A 20,928-nucleotide genomic window follows, 5' to 3' on the forward strand; every position below is an offset into this window, starting at 1 on the left:
ATTATGATCCCATAAATATCAGCATTTCATTACTTGTACATTATTGTTCATTGAATTTTTCCGTGATAATTTTATAATATTCGCTGGCTATGAGGGAGATACAATATACATTTCCCAATGAATGTACAGTGGTCTCATATTGCCTGAATCTCAAGATGAGTAGATATTTAGTAGCTTGTTCAGCTTCTCCGAAGATACTACACAAGGGGAAGATCGGACGGTACATATAGCACACAACGAAATACTCGGGAAGAGCGCCCTACAGCGTTGAGTAACAACCTTTTTTATCTTTGCGTATCGCGATATGGTTGTTTATAAAACATATGAGAGATATGGTGAAGGGGTGAAGGAATAGACAATTTTTGCATTTTAAGATTTATTCCCTGCTATTTTATTTTTTTAAGGGGAAGTTCACCCTGAAGAAAACTTTGTCGTAAAAATAGCAGAAAAAATAGTAAAAAATATTGGTGAAGGTTTGAGGAAAATCCGTTAAAGAGTAAGAAAGATATTAGAGTTCAAAGTTTTGGATTTGTGACATCATATTGCAGCTGTCCCATGTGTTATGTAATATAGAATGCATGAAATTCAAATTTTGTATGGTTCCTGATGCCTTAATTTTGTTTTCTATTCATGATCGGGTGTGAAATAATTTGCCTATTGATATACAAAAGGTACAGTGAAAACCATTTTCAATTTTCTGGGAAAATGACATTTCATTGATTTTTTACCATTCGCTATGTAGGAATGCTGCTCGCATATGACGTCACAAATCAAATAATTGAAATTCTAATAACTTTTTAATCACTTGATGAATTTTTCTCAAACCTTCAGCAATATTTTTTATTATTTTTTCTGCTATTTTTACAATAAACTATTGGTCAGGGTGAACTTCCCCTTTAATTAAAGATGAATATGTTTCAGAGGTTCTTGGGCAATAAAAGGTGGAATTATCCACATGCATTTATTCCTTTTGCCCTCTCCCAAATCCCCTCTCTCATTTTCCCCATATATGTATTATACACAGGGGCCTGCTTACATTTACTTACTCGATGTTAATTGGCGCGCTTCCCCATGAGCATTAATCGAGCTTTTCAAAAAATCACTGAAGTGTCCGATCATCCCCTTGTAGTACATGCATCTCTGGCTTCTCCCAATTATGATCTTAAATGAAATTTAAATACTGATTATTATCTGAAAGGCAAGTTAAATTCTGATTATTCTAAGTCACTTACCGTTTGTTTCTTTGGAGAACACCGTGTAGACAGAAAGCTCTTTCCAAAGTGTGATATGAAGATCGAGACCGAGCTACTCCTATTTATTCCTTTTTTATTATGCACTTAGCCCTATCACATACATGCCCCCAGTAGGGGAAAAACACTTCAAATAGATGACTGATGGCTACTTCGCAGATTATAGAATGGTAATGAAAATAATGACAATAATAATGAATAACTGACATTCTTGGCACCAACCCTTCTTGCACCATTCAATTTTTGTAAAAAACACTTCAAGTAGATGACTGATGATATTTTGTTGGTAGATTGTAAAGCGGTAATGATAATAATAAAAATAAATGCTGAATGTCTGTCAAAGTTACACTTAGGCCTAGTCTAAACTGACGCTCTTGGTGTCAGCAGTTCTTACACAATTTGTCTAATCAGTAAAAATTGAAATATTCCATAAAATGTGTACAGACCCCCTTTTATGTGGGACCTTCATGGAAATTTCTTCGTCTCTTGGCAGTCTGTAATGTTCTCTAACGACCATGATTTTGGTCAGTTTATGAAGCAAAGTAAGACGTGAGAAAAATGGGAGCTGGATGTACAAAAAGGTCGATCATTTTATGGAATTGCCCATATTATTCAAACAATAAAACACAAAACAAATAGTGAGGGACATTATCTACTCTCTCATTACATATTACTGAGTTGTACATACAACTGTTTTGTGAAAAATGAAAAATGAGCATTCTTGTATTACATCCGATTTTGATTAAACTTTCAGCATTATTGTTTGATTTTTCTTTATTGATTCATGTTAAAAAATTTCTGGGGTGTTTTTTCCAATTTTTTCAGCAGTCGCTCAACTTCCTCCAGAATCCATATTCATATACTTGGGTGGTCATTTGATTGGATTTTGTATGAACTCGTTTTGAAATTGTTACCACTGGCATTTGTCTTTAAGCCTACATGGTCAAGGTCAAATTATTTATGATCAATGTATGGGGATAAGAATTGACATTGAATCAAATGAAATTTGGATGAGATGATTTTTTTTATCTGACAAACAAAGGTTGTTATCAAATGAATGGGTTTTTCTCCCTGTTTGAAAATTATTCATTCTAGTTATTTTCAAAGGGCTTAATTCATTTATGTGATGCAAGCAAGAATGTCGAAGGCGTTCTACTAGTTGAAAATCATTCTCCAATTTGTGCTCTTTTATCAAGATTGCCAGTGGGATGCACTACCTTGAGACGAAGGGCTATGTTCATAGAGACCTGGCTGCTAGGAATGTGCTGATTGGAGAGAACAATGAGGCTAAGGTAGCCGACTTTGGATTGGCCAAGCTGGTGCAGGATGATAACTATGTGGCTAGAAGAGGTGAGCTGATTGGCTATCATTTCATTCATTGATAAGAGACTGGGAAACCCTTGTACCATAGTCATACAGTACCATGGTATTACTATGGTACATTACTATGGTATTACCATGGTATTACTATGGTACATTTCTATGGTATTACTATGGTACATTACTACATGGTATTACTATGATACATTATGGTATTACTATGGTATTACTATGGTACATTTCTATGGTATTATTATGGTACATTACTATGGTATTACTATGGTACATCACTATGGTATTACTATGGTACATTACTATGGTACATTACTATGGTATTACTATGGTACATTACTATGGTATTACTGTGGTACATTACTATGGTATTACTATGGTACATTTTTATGGTATTACTATGGTACATTACTATGGTATTACTATGGTACATTTCTATGGTATTACTATGGTACATTTCTATGGTATTACTATGGTACATTACTATGGTATTACTATGGTATTACTATGGTACATTATGGTACATGTACTTCTGTATTTTCAAATAGTACTTTCCGATTCCGTATGGTACTTTTGTGGTAGTACTATAGTGCTAATGAATTTACCATGGATATTATGGTAACACCATAGTAATACCATGGTACTGTATGGTACTTTTTACAAGGGAAATGATAATGTGCCTCTCTACTTGTGAATTTTTCAGAAGCTATATCAGAGAGAGAGAAGTTTTAAATTTCAATATTCACAAAGGAAGTTTGTAAATTTTCATGATGGTAAGTGAATAACAGCATAAATGATCAGTTCGTGTAGATGGTACGAAATTAAAGATGAAAACTTTGAACTCAACACCTCTCTATAAGAACTTAGATTTCATGCCTGCAATTTGCTTTCAAATAAAGTCAAACAACCAGGGGGATGTTTCACAAAGATTTAAGAATGACGTGGAGTAACTTAAATTCCAAGTTGCAAGCAGTATAAATGGCATCGCAGCATTGGTCAGATCATGCAGAGAGGACGCGCACTGATGCGTACTGATCAATAAGATTGCGCGTTGCATTTCAGATAGGCAACGGCATTTAAGTGCGATTTAAATCATACTTAGATCTTTGTGAAACACCCCCCAGGAGAGAGTTTAAACATCTGGATTTGACACAGGGTTCCCAGCCCATCAGAGAAAATTATTTAACTTTTTTCCAGTCAGGGAAAAATCAGGGAATTTGATTACAAGTACCTCAAATCAGAAAAATGCCTCTGTGAGGGAAAAATCAGGGAATTTTGATCGACCCAAAAGTCGAAAGCATTGTAATCTGTCACTCTTTTATATTTTGTTAGATATCAAAACAACATCCATTGAATGATTGGTTATGGGGTATGGTGGATGGCTGTGTGGGGATAAGGGAGGCCATTACAGCCTGTGTAATACAGTAGTACTACGGTAATTAGTTTTACATGATTGTTTTTTTTTTACTGAGAATACTCGTAATTCACTACAACAACGTAGAAAACGTGCGAAACTGGGAATGGGCTCAAATAATCATCAGGGATTTTTAAAACTTATCGGGGAAAAATCAGGGAATTTTGTTTTCTTGAAAAGCTGGGAATTCTGTGACACCATACCCTACCCTAAACCTAAAAAAATCCTATTGGAACCCTAACCCTAAATTTCAGATGAAATAAGCATGAAGCAAATGTTGTGCCACCTCTATTAATCCGTTGACAACTGGAACCGGGTTATACCTGTACAAAGTCTATGGGAAGAAGAGAATTACCGGTAAGTATTCAACGGGTTAAAGTCACACTTAACTCTCTATGAAGCGCCCAGAGATGTATATACATGTAAACATTTAGCATTATATCATTCTCCAATAATTGTTTTATTTTGATTTTCTGAACAGGGAGTAAATTTCCAGTAAAGTGGACTGCTCCGGAGGCTGCCCTCTATGGGACGTTTAGTGTAAAGTCTGATGTTTGGTCATTTGGTATTCTGCTCTCGGAGATTGCTACTAAGGGCAAGACCCCATACCCAGGTAAATTGGAAGCATGAAATATTTCCTGGAGATAAATGAATGTTGCTGTAGTAAACTCTAATTTCATGGGAAAGTTTGATCTGGGCCCCGTCTTACAAAGAATTACGATTGATCCGATCAATAGTAACTCTATGGAAATCCATCAGCGTCATAATTTCTATGCAGGAAATTTGCACAATGTCCTTTGTAGACAAAGGAGAACACACCAAATTGTCAAGAAATCAATGAATATATGGATATACGTTCATATCTAGAAAATGTTTTGAACAAACATGCATTTTATATGCTGACTTTGCATATACATTTCAAATTGGAATATTACATTACACACACATATATGGCACTATGAAACATAAAATCATCATTTACTCAAAATAAAAACTTGTGAAAACTATCAATAATTCAATTTTTTTTACAACTTATATTCTTTGATTTAAATGTGTTTTTTTTTAACCCTATCTAGGCCGGGCGAGGCCCCCCCCCGAGTCGCGTAATATTTTCGCCGCGCAAAATTTTTCGACCGCGCTGCTCGCTGACTTTTTACTTTCAAGTCTTGTGCAACTTTTGAGACCAATTTTGCATCACCCAGGTACGCGGTTCCAAAGTTACACAACGTTATGTAAGTGCATGTCAGACCAAAAATTGCTCAAAAACGTGATTTTGTGTACAAAGTCGATGTAAATAGTGTTTTCAACCAAAAACCATAAATGTATGATTATTTTTAGTTTTGCTGGCCTAAATGTATGTATTTTATGCTGTTTATGATCTTAGAAGAGTCCCCAACAAATTTCATTGATAAAACAATGAAAAACAAAAGGTCCAAAAAACAAAGAAATTGCAAAAAACAATAAATTACATAAGAAATTGATCTGATATCACAATTTTTTTCATGTACACTTGCTAAGAACATCACAAAGAGATTCTATGCCAAAAATTAGAACATTTGGAGCTTTATTTATGGAGTTAGAGGAAAAAGTATGATTTTGCATACTAATTACACATAAATTAGCATAATTACGTATTAACAATTCGCATGAAAAAAAATACTATACAATTTTGTAGATTATATCCCAGACAACCTGCATGCCAATTTTCGGCGCGATCGCGCAGTCGACGGCCGAGATCTCAAGGGGGGGCTGGGAGGCCCCCCCCCCAGCCATATGAACTCCCAAAATACCCCGGCCTAGATAGGGTTAAATGTGTTAAGTACATGCTTAAAACGAGTTACAAAATTTCTGTCCGCAACTACATGTATCCTTTTAACAGTGTAAGTAAAATTTTCAACCCACTGCAAGAGAGAAGTTCATATAAATATGTAAAAAAAAAATATGTACAAAGTGGATTATAATCACCTTGACATTTTTCAACAGACATTTCCAAAATAGTTGAGTCAGAAATAGCCATTTTCTAGTGTATCATTACATTTCAACCATTAAAAAAACATAACATTAAGTGTCTAGAGAATGAATTATATGTTTTCATTGCAGATGACCATTAAGAATTTGCTATTATGACGGCCATCTTTGAATTTTTTATGGAAAAAAAAAATTTAACGAAATACCATGTATATTGTCAGTGTACGTTACTTGATATTGCTCTAAAATGATACCAGTGTGCCCGTGCCAAGAAATTTCTCTTGTCACAGGCACACTACCGAATTGCTTCTTGGACTTTACTTGTTGAAATATCAATGCCTTGCTCTACCGTGTATACTGCAATTACTTAATCACAATTCTCAATCTAGGGAAAACTGAACAATTGCAGGACTCTGATTGTAAGCTCACACACCAATGATGATATAATGTTTAGCTAATTTTTGAATTTTGGGTGCATTGTACTATTTTCACAATGATCTAGGTCTTTGTTTACAACCACTTTCTGTCCTTCAGATTTTGAGTGTTGTCTGTCAAGAGCATACGGCCACACCAAGAATTATTTGTTTGTGTGCTGTTTTTAAAAACAGTGAAAACTACATCGCTGGTTTTAAAGAGGATGATCATAGCATGGATTACATGTAGGTCCATGATCATACCAAGCATTGTACACTACAGCGTGTCCCCTAAACATGTTAATGGCACTTTAACTGAGTAGAATGTGAAATTACTAAATCCTACTCTATGTCATTTATGTAATCAGAAATTAACTTTTTTCATACAACTGGCTTGAATTTCATGCGATATTATTCATTAAGCAAAGAGAGATGAGCCTTCTTTCAGATTTCATGAGAAAACCTCTCAATCCAAGTTTCGTTATTGCATTGAATATTAAATAAAGTACACACCCAATCACGTCTTCATTCAATATTTTTCTATTTGCTTTTTTAGATTTTCCGCCCACAACTTGAGGGCCGGTACTTAAATTTAAAAGGAAAGTGAAGGTTTAAGAAGATTGGCATGACATCTTTAAAGGACAAGTCCACCCCAACAAAATGTTGATTTGAATAAAAAGAGAAAATCCAACACGCATAAGACTGTAAATTTCATCAAAATCGGATGTAAAATAAGAAAGTTATGACTTTTAAAGTTTTGCTAAATTTCACAATTACATCCAGGTCTGTATGCAATTGAGGAGAATGATGACATCACTCTCTCACTATTTCCTTTGTATTTTATTACTCAAAATATGAAATATTCAAATTTTCTCTGTGTTGTGTGAAACAACGATTAATTCCTCCCTGAACATGTGCAATTAGCATTGTTTAATACTATTTGGTTCAATCAAGTTGGTCCTTATTGTAAAATCTGTAGGCACCATCGTCGAAGAATCAAGGGTCCAACCTCCCATACACAGCTTTTGACAGTCTGAAGACCAATCAAACCACCTTCAAATAGATCTTCAAAAATAAAAATAAAATCTTGACCTCCCCAAAGCAAGAGGATGGTCAGTCTCTTTCCGTTAGTTCTGATTGAAAGGGATGACTTTAATACAATGCTTTCAGGGACAATACAAGTGTTTCAATGCTTTCAGGGACCTTCTCAACAAATCAGTTTCAAATATCTCTCTCTCTTTTGTACATGTATTCTGACCTATTACATAAACAAGTGCAACAGTACATGCGCTATGACATCACAATGACCTCATGTACGATAGCTTGTTTACAATGGATATCGTGAGCCATCGTTGTGATATCAGTCGTCTGTCCAGTAAAATTCAATGCATGACAATTGACCAATCAGATTGCAGGGATGTCAGTACCAATTCTATAATGTATACTATTATTTATTTCATGGAAATTCATCCAAACATAAAGTTGATTTGAATAAAAGGAGAAAAATCCAACGAGCATAACACTAAATTTTCATCAAAGTCAGATGTAAAATGATAAAGTTATGAAGTTTTAAAGTTTTGCTGAAGTTCAAAAAACAGTCATGCACATCCTGGGCGGTATACAAATGAGGGAACTGATGATATCATCCACTCACTATTTCTTTTATATGGAATATGAAATTTCAATTGTGTCCTCTTTCTCATGTGAAACAAAGTTCTATTTGCTGATGTGGTTTATGTTACACCATGTGGAGTGTTATAGAAACAGTGGATAGAAGAATAAAAAAGGAAATGGATAGGCGAGAAAGCGGAGATTTGAGAGTAGAGTATTCTTTCCTGAAGACGGACAGTCAACCTACCCGAAACGTTGAGTCTCTCTACTGCTTCTACTCATCATCTCTACTCGCCGACTCAAGCCAGCATCTCCTCATCAGCTCTACTCAAGCTGTTCTCAACTCATCAATTCCTTCTGGTTTACAGTCCTTTTCAGGACTACATTCGAATACTCTACTCTCATATCTCCACTTTCTCGCCTATCCATTTCCTTTTTTCTTCTATATCCACTGTTTCTATAACACTCCACATGGTGTACCGTAAAACACATCAGCGACTGTACATGCCACCATGCAAACCTTCAAACAACCAAAGTTTTATTCCTCCCTGAACATGTGCAATTATATTTTGGTTCAGTCAAGTCAGTCATTATTGTCAAATCTTTAAAAATTGAAATATGAAATTCAAACCTTAAAAAACAACATACATGGACTCTTATTTGGATATCAATCAGACTTGTGCATAATAACTGTTTATGAAGCATAAGCGAAATATTAAAATGTCACAATTTTCTTATTTTACCACCGATTTTGATGAGAGTCTTTAGTGTTATGCTTTTTTAATTTTCTCCTTTATTTCTATAAACTTTTTGTTGGGGTGGACTTGTCCTTAAAAGATTTTACAGGGATATCTGCACTTAACCTCAAGTATGTAGAATGGGGTTTTAATGACTTGAAGTATTATTTGTTTTCAATTGTTTTTACATTGTATTTTCTAGTGTTTTAGTTGTTTTCAGCATGTTTTTTTTGTATTTCAAGTGGGGATCCCATAGCTTTCTCCCCATTTATTCAAATAGTTCTCTCTAGATCCTACATGTATATTTGGCATTCCATCTACCTTTTCAATTTCTACATCTACATGTAACCTTTGTTTTAATCAGTCTTAAAATTTGGTTTATATAAACTTTCTTTAAAGTCAATACTAAAAGGGCGGAGGAGGGGGGGGGGGTTGGGGCAGATTCCGCCCCCCCTCTTTTTCGTGATAATTCTGCCACGCAAAATTGTTCAACCATGCCGCTTGTTGTTTACTTCCAAATCTTGTAGAACTTTTTTAAGACCAAATTTGCGATGCGGTTACGAAATTATACAACATTATGTAAGTGCATGCTCCCTCTCTATTTGAATTAGGGTTATATATACCGTGTATACACTTAATCGGCTTTTGAATCGGCTTTTTCATAGCGTGTAAACGCGATTAACTTGCATCGGCTCACAGTTCAGAACCGGCAATTGCACCACCAAAGTAGTACATGTAGGTTCTGAACCGCGAGCCGATGCAGAATCAGCTTTTTTACTCTGTGTAAACAGAAAACCGATTCTGCATCCGCAATTTGTGCGCATTTCATTAACTTTACCATTGTGACGTAATTGTAAGCGCACAGATCCAGCGTTGTCTTTATTATGACGTATATTGTTGGTGTGTGTATCATTTCAGGTTTTTGCATCGGCTCGCGGTTCTGAACTGCTAGCTGTAACAGCGTGTAAATGCAGTGCAAGATAAACCAAAAGCCGATTAAGTGTAAACGCGGTAATTATTCTCTGTCTCTCTGTTTATCTTTTTTTTCTTTCACTCTCTCTCTCTTTTGTTCAGGTATGGACAACCAGACAGCATTGCAAGAAGTGAAGAGTGGATACCGCATGCCCAAGCCGATGTACTGCCCCGACTCTCTCTATGATATCATGATGAAATGTTGGAATGAATCACCACAACAGAGACCCACCTTTGAGACTCTCTACAACTTCCTTGATGATTACTTTGTGTCGACGGAGCCGGAATACCACGATCCGGAGGGATTTTAGTCGCGACTTGAAGAGGTTTCGATATCTAGGAAAATATTCCTATGCAAGAAACCTCTGAGACTAGAAGGAAGTTCCGTGATGATTGCTTTGTGTCAACAAAGAGAGTTAAAGGAATACCATGATCTTGAGGAATGTGACCATCTAAGAAATTACTTCTGTGCAGGACTTCTTTGAGACTCCTACTTCCTTGATGATTACTGTGTGCAACATAACCAGAATACCATGATCCTGATTTTAGTTGTGAGAGAATAATCCTTAATCCATGAAGGAAAATGGTCATGCTTGTATGTTTGAAACTCTATGATAAGAGTTAATCCGAGGTTGTATGGTCTAGGAAAATGCTTCTTTGCAGAACATTTTGGTACTATAAGTTCCTAGATTATTACTTTGTGTCAATGAAGCCGGAATATCATGGTCCTTGTGGAATTTTAGATGTGCTTCCAAGAAATACTCCTTAGTTCTGATAAGGAAGACACCTATTCTAAACTTCCTAGAGCATCTTGTATGTGTCAACGAAGCCAAAGTATCTTGATCATGAGGGACTTTAGTTGTGACCCAAGAAATGGTCCTTTATTTTAACATCTAGGAAAATGCTTCTGCTCTATTTGTGAGACTCTACATGTACATTAAGAGGCAATCCTATGTAGTGTTATCTAGGAAAATGCTTCTATGCAGAACACATTTAAAACTATAAAGAAATTCCTGGATAAATTCTTTGTTTCAAGTCATAGTATGATGATCCTTTGGGATTTTAGTTGTGCCTTCAAGAAGTACTCCTTGGTTCTCACATGCATAATGTCTTCCAGACTATCCTCAACTTTCTGGATGATTACTTTGTGCCAATGTAGCCGGGATATTATAGTCCTGTGAAATTTTAGTTGTGCCTTCAAAAAATGCTCTTTGGTTCTGATATGTACATATATGATGCCTTTGGGAATATCCTCAATTTCCTTGATGATTGCTTCGTGTGATTGGAGTTGCAATATCATGATCCGATTAGATTTAAGTTGATACCTAGGAAAAGCTTCTATTCATAACACCAATGAGACTTGTCTAAGGTTTTTCTGGATGACTACTATAATTGTGTCCATGATCTTAACCCTTTGAACTCGGAATTATTAGGGGCGGCCATGACATACACCCTGAATTATTTGCACATAAATGACTTCTCGACCACATTCACACAATCTCCCATGATTCGAGACCCAACGGCACCTCCCCCCCCCTTAGTACCCGGACCGAGCAGGCTGAAGTTGTTTGGCTTCTCGAAGACCTAGTCTACAATCAGAAATATCAAATTTAGTGTCTGTTTTGGGCTCAAAATCACTGTTTTCACCAAAGTCAGATATACCAATTGCTTCCCCATAGTAAGCACGTGACTCGCCGCGTATTACACCGTGTGTTACCACACATACGACACGAGCAACCACAAAAAAAGTGACATATTTTGGCCATTTTTTAAGCTAAATCCTTCCGAAATCATTGCAGACATTGACTGAAATTATCGACTAAATATTCCTACACGTACTAGAAGGATGACGTCATTTTCGAAGATCCCCTAACATTTAGAATCCATGCTTTTGAAGTCACATGGCTGTAGGCCGAATCGGGTATTTGCGCGTTTACTGGCAGGCTGGTATTCCGGCCTATCGGGTTCAAAGGGTTAAAGGATTTTAGTCATCACGTTTGGAGCTACATGTACCACACCACATTGATCTGATATCTAAGAAAACGCATGACACCTTCGAGATCACGATCTACGATGAATTTGTGTCAAGTGTCAAAGTCTCAACAGAATCAAGAGCGCCATGATCTTGAGATATCAGTCCAGATTTCGCAAGGCACGGCTATTTTCAAACATGTGTCTTGCTGACTGTTAATAATAATCACTGGAACTTATATGTAGTACTATACACAATAAGAGCTTACCGGTATAGCTAGGAAAATTTGTGTCTGAATATAGAGGCCTATTCTAAACCAGAATCTTGAAAGTACTTACCTATTTTATTCATTCCTATTCTTCTAAGTGGTATTGACAGATTTCCTTCCACAGAGAAAATACTTTGTATCAGTTGAACTATTGCAGAGCGAGATACATTGAGTGAATGTGCTGAGGCCACTGCACACCTAACAACTGTTCGCGATCCGATTTTGGAACAAATCGCATTTTGCTCATTTTCTGAAAACGTGAATGGAACATATCATTTTCTTTGAGGTTAAAATCAATTGAATAAATACTAATATAACCATTTTGAAAGATTGCAACCCTTTATTTTGGAGTAAAGGCCAAATTAGTTTCAAATCGTAGCCAATCGTACGACTGCTACGACGTCATTACGACTAGATATTAAATTTGCTTTTATTCTAAGAAGGATGATAGCATAGTCACAGATTTGAACAGAGGTATTTGTACAATGATTTCGAACACTACGCAGTAAGATATTCTAAGTCTCAATATAAGCATCAAATTCTACTACGTTTTATTCCAAAATTGAGTCGCAGACCAATCGTAAGGTGTGCAGTCGCCTTTACTGAATGTGTGGGTCAGAAAATAATTACATATGCTTATCAACTTCGCAACATTCTTTCAAAGGAATTAAAAAGTGTATAGAGTTTTTGAGATAATTATTAGACCATTGTCCTAAGCCTCCCATATGGTATGGTCTAATAATTATTTCCCATACATGTACTACACTGGTTCAAACTGGCACTTTCAACTTGCGGATATCTGATGGTTACATACATGCACAGATTATAGAAATATTAGTAATTATTAGACCACCTTGCACTTACCTCCCATATGGTATGGTCTACTAAAATTGTGGAAGAGCCGTGGTGTAGTGGTTCTGACTCTCGCCTTGTAAACAGAGGGTCATATGTTCGAATCCCATCGCGGTCTAGCTTCCTTTGGCAAGACATTAATCCACACTTTGCCACTCTCGACCCAGGTGCTAAATGGGTACCCGGTAGGATGCAAAAGATATTGTATGTTTGAATATGCCAGTGCCATAATGAGGCTGTGATGAATGCAAGGAATGCTCCCCAGGGAGTGGAAATTGTGCACTTTTCATGCAGAATTGAAATGAATCCAATGACCGGGGTAATACTGTAATATGCTGTAAAGCACTTTGGGCCATTCTGGGAAAAGCGCTTTATAAAAATGGGCTATTAGTATTATATTTATTAATCATTTCCAAAGCTTTGTGTGACAGAGACCCACTTCTTGAAAGTGTCGGGTCGCTCGAACTATTATAGTACATGTACATGTATGAAGTCAGAGAATCACTGATGTGTCCATATAAAATACAGCATCCATTCTCAACAATGTTGACAATTTTTGATGTCTTCATGACATTAAGACAGATAGATACATGTAGTTAGATGTACAGGTATTGAATTTGAAGATATATTTAAATGAAATATGTATTTGAGGGGAACCAAACTTGTGATTGTGATCAGGTGGTCTTTCTATACTGGTGGGTATAACTTTGATTGTTGCTTAAAAAATTCTTCTTCATAAAAATCTGTTTCGTATCTCTTTGCTCTTCAGCAATGCCATGTACATCTGTTCCATTTTTGCCCAAGGAAGATGTCATTTCATATTAATCTATGAAATTTGAATAGAAACAAATAAGGGAATGCAGGGAAGAGATTAAAACAAGTATACAAGTCTGGTGATATGATATAATGGATCATAAAAGAATGTCTGTTTGTTTTAATGGGGAAGTTCACCCTGAAGAAAAGTTTGTTGTAAAATAGCAGAAAAAATAATAGAAAATATTGCCGAAGGTTTGAGGAAAATCCATTAAAGATTAAGGAAGTTATTAGAATTCAAAGTTTTGGATTTGTGACGTCATAAACGAGCAGCTGCCCCATATGTTATGTAATATAAAATGCATGAATTTCAAATTTTGTAAGGTTCCTGATGACTTAATTTTGTTTTCTATTCATCATCGGGTGTGACATGATTTTTATATTGATATACAAAAGGTACAGAAAAAACCATTTTCAATTTTCTGAGAAAATGAGATTTCATCAATTTTTTACCATTCGCTATGTAGGAATGCTGCTCGCATATGACGTCACAAATCAAATAATTGAAATTCTAATAACTTTTTAATTCTTTGATGAATTTTTCTCAAACCTTAGGCAATATTTCTGCTATTTTAAGAACAAACTTTATGTCAGGGTGAACTTCCCCTTTAAAACTGAATCAATCAATTGAATTGAACATTGCAATCATAAAGATATTTCCTGCAAGATCGGGAACTGTCGTGGAGATAATCATTAATTAAAAAAAAAATTACATCAGTTTTCTGGTTTGATGACAACAATTGTGCCATTTTAGATATTCAATATCATCTTGGCTTGAGGTACATCAAGCAGTGACAAAGTAAATATATTGGATTATGTACACAGAATATATACAAGCACCCTCATTGTCCTATTCATAAAGCCTTGTATTATTCTGGGGTAAAAAGTGCACTGCCCAGTAAAGAAAAAATGGTTTTTATATCGGTATCTTCAACAATTTTAACTGTAAGTTTCACTTTGTATATATGACATGTATGGACCTAAACTTATTCCCCGAAAAGAAACTCTTTCAAATGCAATTTTTTACATGTATATGTACCATTCCAGTTATTGCTTTACTCAGATTAACATTATTTGGTTTACAAGACTCTTTTCTGCCTTAATGATTGCTCATCCTTTAATTATGCCACGTAACGTACATGTAATACTATTCTTTGCACTTTAATTATGTGTTTCATGAATATGAATTGTCGTTGATTGATTAAAATTGATCATGACTCAAAAACTTTAAATCAAGGAAAACTGGAAGTAAGAATTGAACCACATGTTTTTTATATCGACAATGATTGGCAATGACAAGTGTTGGGGAATTGATAGTGATACATATTCTCAGTAGTAAAGTACATGATCATTGGCTTTAATACAAAATGTAATTTATATCAGATCGTGAAAAAGTAATTTAAAATAGAGACTGAATTATTTTTTGAATCTTGCCATATCAATTGTGGATTGTATACTGCTCAAGAAATAAAGGCTGAAATGAATTAAATGTTGATTTTGTGATCAACATTCAAGACACGTACATGTACAGTACTGCACGATTTAGAAGTAAAATACACATCACTCATTCATAAATTACCATTTAGTGCAAGTATAGTGAATGCAATATAGATTTTACTTCATGTATAAAGGAAAGTCACCATCTTTGCAAATGAATTTCAGAGGAAACCACAATCCAAGTAGGTTAGTTACACAGTAGAAGACTGTATTGACCCCTCAAGGCCTCTTAGAGTTGACCTCGAGTCAGGACACTTCAAGTCACATGACCTGAATTCATGTTCATGAACTCAAGACTTTTTTCAACCTCGGAGAGTGTATACCTTATCGTCCAAAGGGTAAGTTACAGAAGGGAAGGTGGTCGCATATTAGAACAGCCACTTCTTGCCTGCTGTATGAGTTGTGTCTCCTGGCTGCATGTAGAGCGATAGCTCTTGATAGTGTAGTGAATAATGGATACAAACTTGAGCAAAGAAAGCAGGAAGGGCTTGCATCCTTGATCGTAAAATGTGAATTTGATAACCTTTTTTCATATATACAAAAAATAACTAACTTAAAATTATATATTATATTGGACTACAATCAATAAGTGCATGCTCAAAGTTCGAGCAGACAGAGGCTATTTCCAATGGAAAACCCACCTTTCAGCGAAAGTCATGTGACGTGGCGAGGGCAAGGGAAACAAAAAAAAACACTTAATTTCCGGAATTACATTCTTGAAAATTTGAATAACAGAAGCAAAAACAACACAAAACAATTTTTTATATCGTTATTTTAAATTATTCATTTGATCCTTGCATAAGACTACACTATCAACAGCTCTGCTACTGTCTGCAGACCCAACTCAAATAGTAAGCATGAAGTGGCTGTTGTAATACGCGACTACCCTCCCCCCTACCGTAATTTCTTTCGACGATAAGGTATATAGTACTCTCCGAGGTCGAAAAAATTCTAAGTATAACTGATACTTGTGAAAAATCAAAACAAGTGACTCCGACTGGCTTTTTGTTAAATCAAAATACTCCCCAGGTCACTGGTACATTGTCATGCATGATTTATGAATAGTTTTGTGAAACTATTCAATTCTTTTTTGAAGGGCTACCCATCTACCAGCATTTGCAAGAACTGTAATTATTGAACCTCAACCCTAGATTGAAATTAATACAGCTAGCCTTCATGACATCATATTTGCAAATGAATTTATGTGAAGAAGTTTTTCATCAGAAAATAACTCATTTTAATGCAGCTCACATTAGGAATTACGTGACATGTATATAGTTGAAAAATAAGGAAAAAACAACTCATAGAGCAGTATGATTTTGGTTACTTTTATTACATTACAGTACATAATTTACACATAATAAACAATATGTACAAGTTGAAATGTCATGGAAAGAGTCCAATATCTCTTTAAAAGTAACAAAAAGGATCAAAACAAATACATGTAGCTCTTTAGTGAGCCATTTAGGAATATTTTGGGCAATTCCATTTACTAACCAATCACCCTCACCCTTTTTTTACTTCATGGATTTCTAAAGCCATGAGAGTTTGAGAGCAGTACAGTGAATAGCTTTTGGTATGAACTAGAAAGTGAATCAGACATTCATTCATGGATTTGCCTTCATGCAAAGGTTGTTTATCAAAGGGTGCATGCACCCGACAATTTATACCAGTAATATCACGTTTCCTTAAACCAGATAGTGCAATTCAGTGCGTGTCTTCATTGGATAGGTACAGTGATTTTATTAACCTGTTTTGGACCATGCAGTACTCGTAGTTGGGATAAAATGCATGGCACAACTCCTCAGAAATAACATTGAATTGATCTTGTACACCAAAAAGATATGTATAATTAATGCATCATGATTATTTTGTGTTTTATTTGCCTTTCAAACATTAACTTCCATTTTTTTTTCTATGATGACCAAAAATTGGTACAATTGTAAAGTACTTAATTTACTATATTGTACTTAATTAGACATACCAATGATATCGACTATGTACTACTGATCACTTCTTTCTATGTGTACATTATATTTAATGATGATATGTGATTGTTTTTTTAAATGTGATTTTCATATTTTGCCGGTGCCTGGTGGTACATATGATGGTTATTTTCAAATAAATAAATATCCAAGAGACTATTCATGTAATCGCTGCAGACATTACTCCATTATTCCATCTAATTTTCATATTGAGAACAGGTGCGAGAAGGAATGTCAGGGCCCCATTTCACAAAGTTAGTTGTGATTGATCAAATTAATCTTATATCAATCTCAACTATGGAAAGTCTCCAACACCACCATCTGGGAAGCACTTTCAATTCTTGTCCTCTAAATATGACAAAGCAATATCATTATTTGTTTACAATCAGAAAAGTGCATTCACCTATACAATAGACTTAACCCTCAATAGCTAAATCCAATGGAATGTGCGCTTTTGGCAAAGTGTGCGTTAATTTAAACAGGTTAATGATATAAATCTTCATAGAACATGGTTTGTACCATGGTACAATTAAAACCTCTTATGAGAATACAGGCCATTAGGGTTAAGTCACTGCTTTGTTTTCCAGACCTGATTGATAGGGTTAATTGAATAGTGATTGATAAAAAAAAACACATCTTTTGTGAGACAGGGTCCAGAAAAAGTACAGAAGTTAAGGGGTGTATTGATGAAAAGATAAAAATGCTGATGGGGAAAGACCTGGGCCCAGTATTACAAAGAATTACGATTGATTGGATCAATCGTAACTCTATGGAAATCTATCAGTGTCATAATTTTTTTCTACAAGGAAATTTGCAAAATCTCCTTTGTAAACAAAGGGGAACTCACCAAATTGTCAAGAAATCAAGGAATTCATGGATATACATTCATAACGAGATTTTTTTGAACAAACATGCATTTTAGATGTTGACTTTGCTGGCTTTCCATAGTTTGCGATTGATTGGATCAATTGGAACTTTTTGTGAGATGGGGCTCTGGTTCCATGCTGTGAGAGAAAAGGTGTGGAAATTGTCTGAATCAGTGATGACTGATATGATTTTAGTTCGAGGTCTTATTGACGATGATGATGCTCATGATGATGGTGATGATGATAAAGATGATGATTGTGGTGATGACGACGATGGTGATGATGATGGTCATGATGGTGGTCATGATGCTCAAGATGATGACGATGATGATGATAATGATGGTGATGATTACGATGGTGATGATGCTCATGTTGATGCTCATGATGATGATGGTGATGATGATGATGATAAAGATGATGATGGTGGTGATGATGACGACGACGATGATGATGGTGATGGTAATGATGATGGTCAGATGCTACATGTAATAATGTGATAATGATGATAATAACAACAACGTGCCTTGGAATAGAATATTTCTAGATAGATGGCACTATATGCCTATTATTATTATGCTTCTGAGGATGATGGTGATGACAGTTGTAGGATAACAACCCATTAATGTGCTCTTGCCTGCCTTCTTGTGATTACATAGATACTGAGCATAAAAACAGTTTCCTTCAAACCAAGGGCTCAACGATAACCCATCTCTTGCCCAAAGTATTGCCAATACCTGTGTCAGCATTTCTTATGATTATTAATTCATCTTTTCTTTGATAATACCAACGCAATGGGATGGTAAAACAGGGCTGCCTCTCACAAAGAGATGTGATTGATCTGATCATTCTCAAATATGGAAATCCATAAATGTCGTATTTCTTCAAATAGAATAATAATAACAGTCTTGGAATGCTAAAAATGCTTCACAATTATTATTATCAGGTCACTGGATTCATAGTTCATACATGCAGCTTTTAGAAGCCCGTTAGGTGCCCACTTGCTAAACCGACCACAATGACGGTTTCCCACCTAAGGCCCGTAACACAAAACTTCACAATGATCATTTTTCTACGATTGATTCCATAGACTACAATGTACAATCAAGCGTACGATCAATCGCTAACCTTTGTGTTATGGGACCCTGGGTGAGAGTGGCAAAGTGTGGATTGATGCCTCACCAAAGGACGCCAGGCCATGGTGGTATTCGAACACACGACCCTCTGATTACAAGGCGAGAGCCAGAACAGCTACAGCACGACATTTCGACACAATAAGTAGACATATTCTCTTTGAAAACAAACCACAGCACACTGGTTTGTCAGGATAATGATACATGCATGTCTGTGTTCACCATATTCAGAATACACTTTGAAAGTATGATGCATTTTATAAATGTTGGGGTCACTGGCTTTCCATAGTTGAGTCGATTGGATCAATCACCACTTATGCAGCATGTCACACGCCCTTGTCTGCGCTGTCCTATTAATGACAGGGACATGCTCAAAATAACAATGTAGTAGATTGCTCTAATTCACATTAGTCCCTGTGTGCACTGTCCCCTCTATGATAAGGATAAGCTAAAACTCACAAGTTGATGATTTGCGGTAAGTCTACAGTCCGTATGTGTGAGCTGTCCTCTCTATGATGGGGAACAGCTTAAACTCTCAAATTGATGGATTGCTCTACCGTCCCTTTGTGAGCCATCCCTCTATGGTAGGAATAAACTAAAAATTGGAAGTTGATGGATTGCTATTTAGTCTTTGTCCCCGTTTGAGCTCTCCCTCTACACTAGGGATCAGCTCAAATTGGTGGATTGCTGGAAGCTGTCCCTTCTATGATAGAGATAAGCTCAAATGACAAGTTGATTGATTGCTAAAAGAATGCTGAAAAGTCTTTCGTCCCTGTGTGAGCTGTCCCCTCTCTGGTAGAGATGAGGTTAAAATCACAAGTTAACGAATTGATGTGATTCTTTAGTCCCTCTGTGACCTTCCAAGCTACGATGTGGATCAGCTCAAACTCACAAGTTGATGGATTGCGGTAAGTCAACAGTCCATTTGTGATCTGAGTGTCCTCTTTATGGTAGGGATAAACTAAAAATCACAAGTTGATGGATTGCTGTAAGTCAACAGTCCATGTGTGATCTGTCCTCTCTATGATAGGGATATGCTTGAACAATTTGGATAGCAGTGAATCTACAGTCCATGTGTGCCATTCCCAACTACAATACAGGTCAGCTCAAAATCACAAGTCGATGAATTGCTGTAAGCCTATAGTCCCCTCAATCCTCGATGATGGAGATCAGCTCAAAATCTCAAGTGATGAAATGCTCTAGGTCTTTCATCCATGTGTAAGCTGTCCTCACTATAGTAGGGATGAGCTCAAAATCACAGAGTGGTGGATCGCTGTAATTCTCTCTCAGGTTTCTCATGCCGGTGTTTATGCCGGTGCTTGTGCTTGCTTTTCTTCTTCTTATGATGCTGATGGGAAGACATCTTGCCCGGATCACTGAATAACGAGGAGCGGGAGTCGTCTCTTTGTAGGCTTGCGTGGGAGGAGGATGGGGAACCTGGAATGGACGTATCCTTGGCAACGCCAGAGAAGCTGTCTCTGGAACTATCATCCACCTCACCTAAAGGAAAAAAAAACAAAAACATATGATAAAACAGGTGAATCATACATGTAGGTTCAAAAGCCCAACTCCATCTTTGGGAAAGGGTCATAAAAGGTAATGTGACTTATACTCAAGTATCCTGTAACAATCTTACAATACTGCTGTGGCTGCGGAATCTTTTTGAACCATTGATTCTTCGTTAAAATTTGAATTTTGACCTCCTGGTATATTGCAATCTCGCTGGGTAATATTGTTATAGTTTTCTCTTAAAAGGGGACCTTCGAGCAACCCATCGTACAAAATGATCGCAATTCAATAAGTCACAAAGATTATATTTGGAATTTCCAATGCACTTAATTTCGAGAG

General features: G+C 36.1%; 2 protein-coding genes across 2 annotated transcripts in view; one reads left to right on the forward strand and one right to left on the reverse strand.

Annotated features, from left to right (window-relative positions):
* The window catches only part of LOC121430693 (tyrosine-protein kinase SRK2-like), a 57,783-nt gene extending 46,554 nt beyond the window's left edge, over window positions 1-11,229 (forward strand). Inside the window, exons 10-12 of the mRNA XM_041628043.1 lie at window positions 2,447-2,600; window positions 4,478-4,609; window positions 9,800-11,229. Of these exons, the coding sequence (XP_041483977.1) occupies window positions 2,447-2,600; window positions 4,478-4,609; window positions 9,800-10,008 (495 nt within the window). The 3' untranslated portion in view covers window positions 10,009-11,229. The remainder of the gene's footprint in view (window positions 1-2,446; window positions 2,601-4,477; window positions 4,610-9,799) is intronic.
* Window positions 11,230-18,472: 7,243 nt separating this feature from the next.
* The window catches only part of LOC121430695 (transcription initiation factor TFIID subunit 2-like), a 49,439-nt gene continuing 46,983 nt past the window's right edge, over window positions 18,473-20,928 (reverse strand). The window contains exon 28 of the mRNA XM_041628044.1: window positions 18,473-20,580. Within this exon, the coding sequence (XP_041483978.1) occupies window positions 20,336-20,580 (245 nt within the window). The 3' untranslated portion in view covers window positions 18,473-20,335. The remainder of the gene's footprint in view (window positions 20,581-20,928) is intronic.

Source organism: Lytechinus variegatus, chromosome 17 (assembly GCF_018143015.1).
Source record: "Lytechinus variegatus isolate NC3 chromosome 17, Lvar_3.0, whole genome shotgun sequence".
NCBI classification, from domain to species: domain Eukaryota; kingdom Metazoa; phylum Echinodermata; class Echinoidea; order Temnopleuroida; family Toxopneustidae; genus Lytechinus; species Lytechinus variegatus.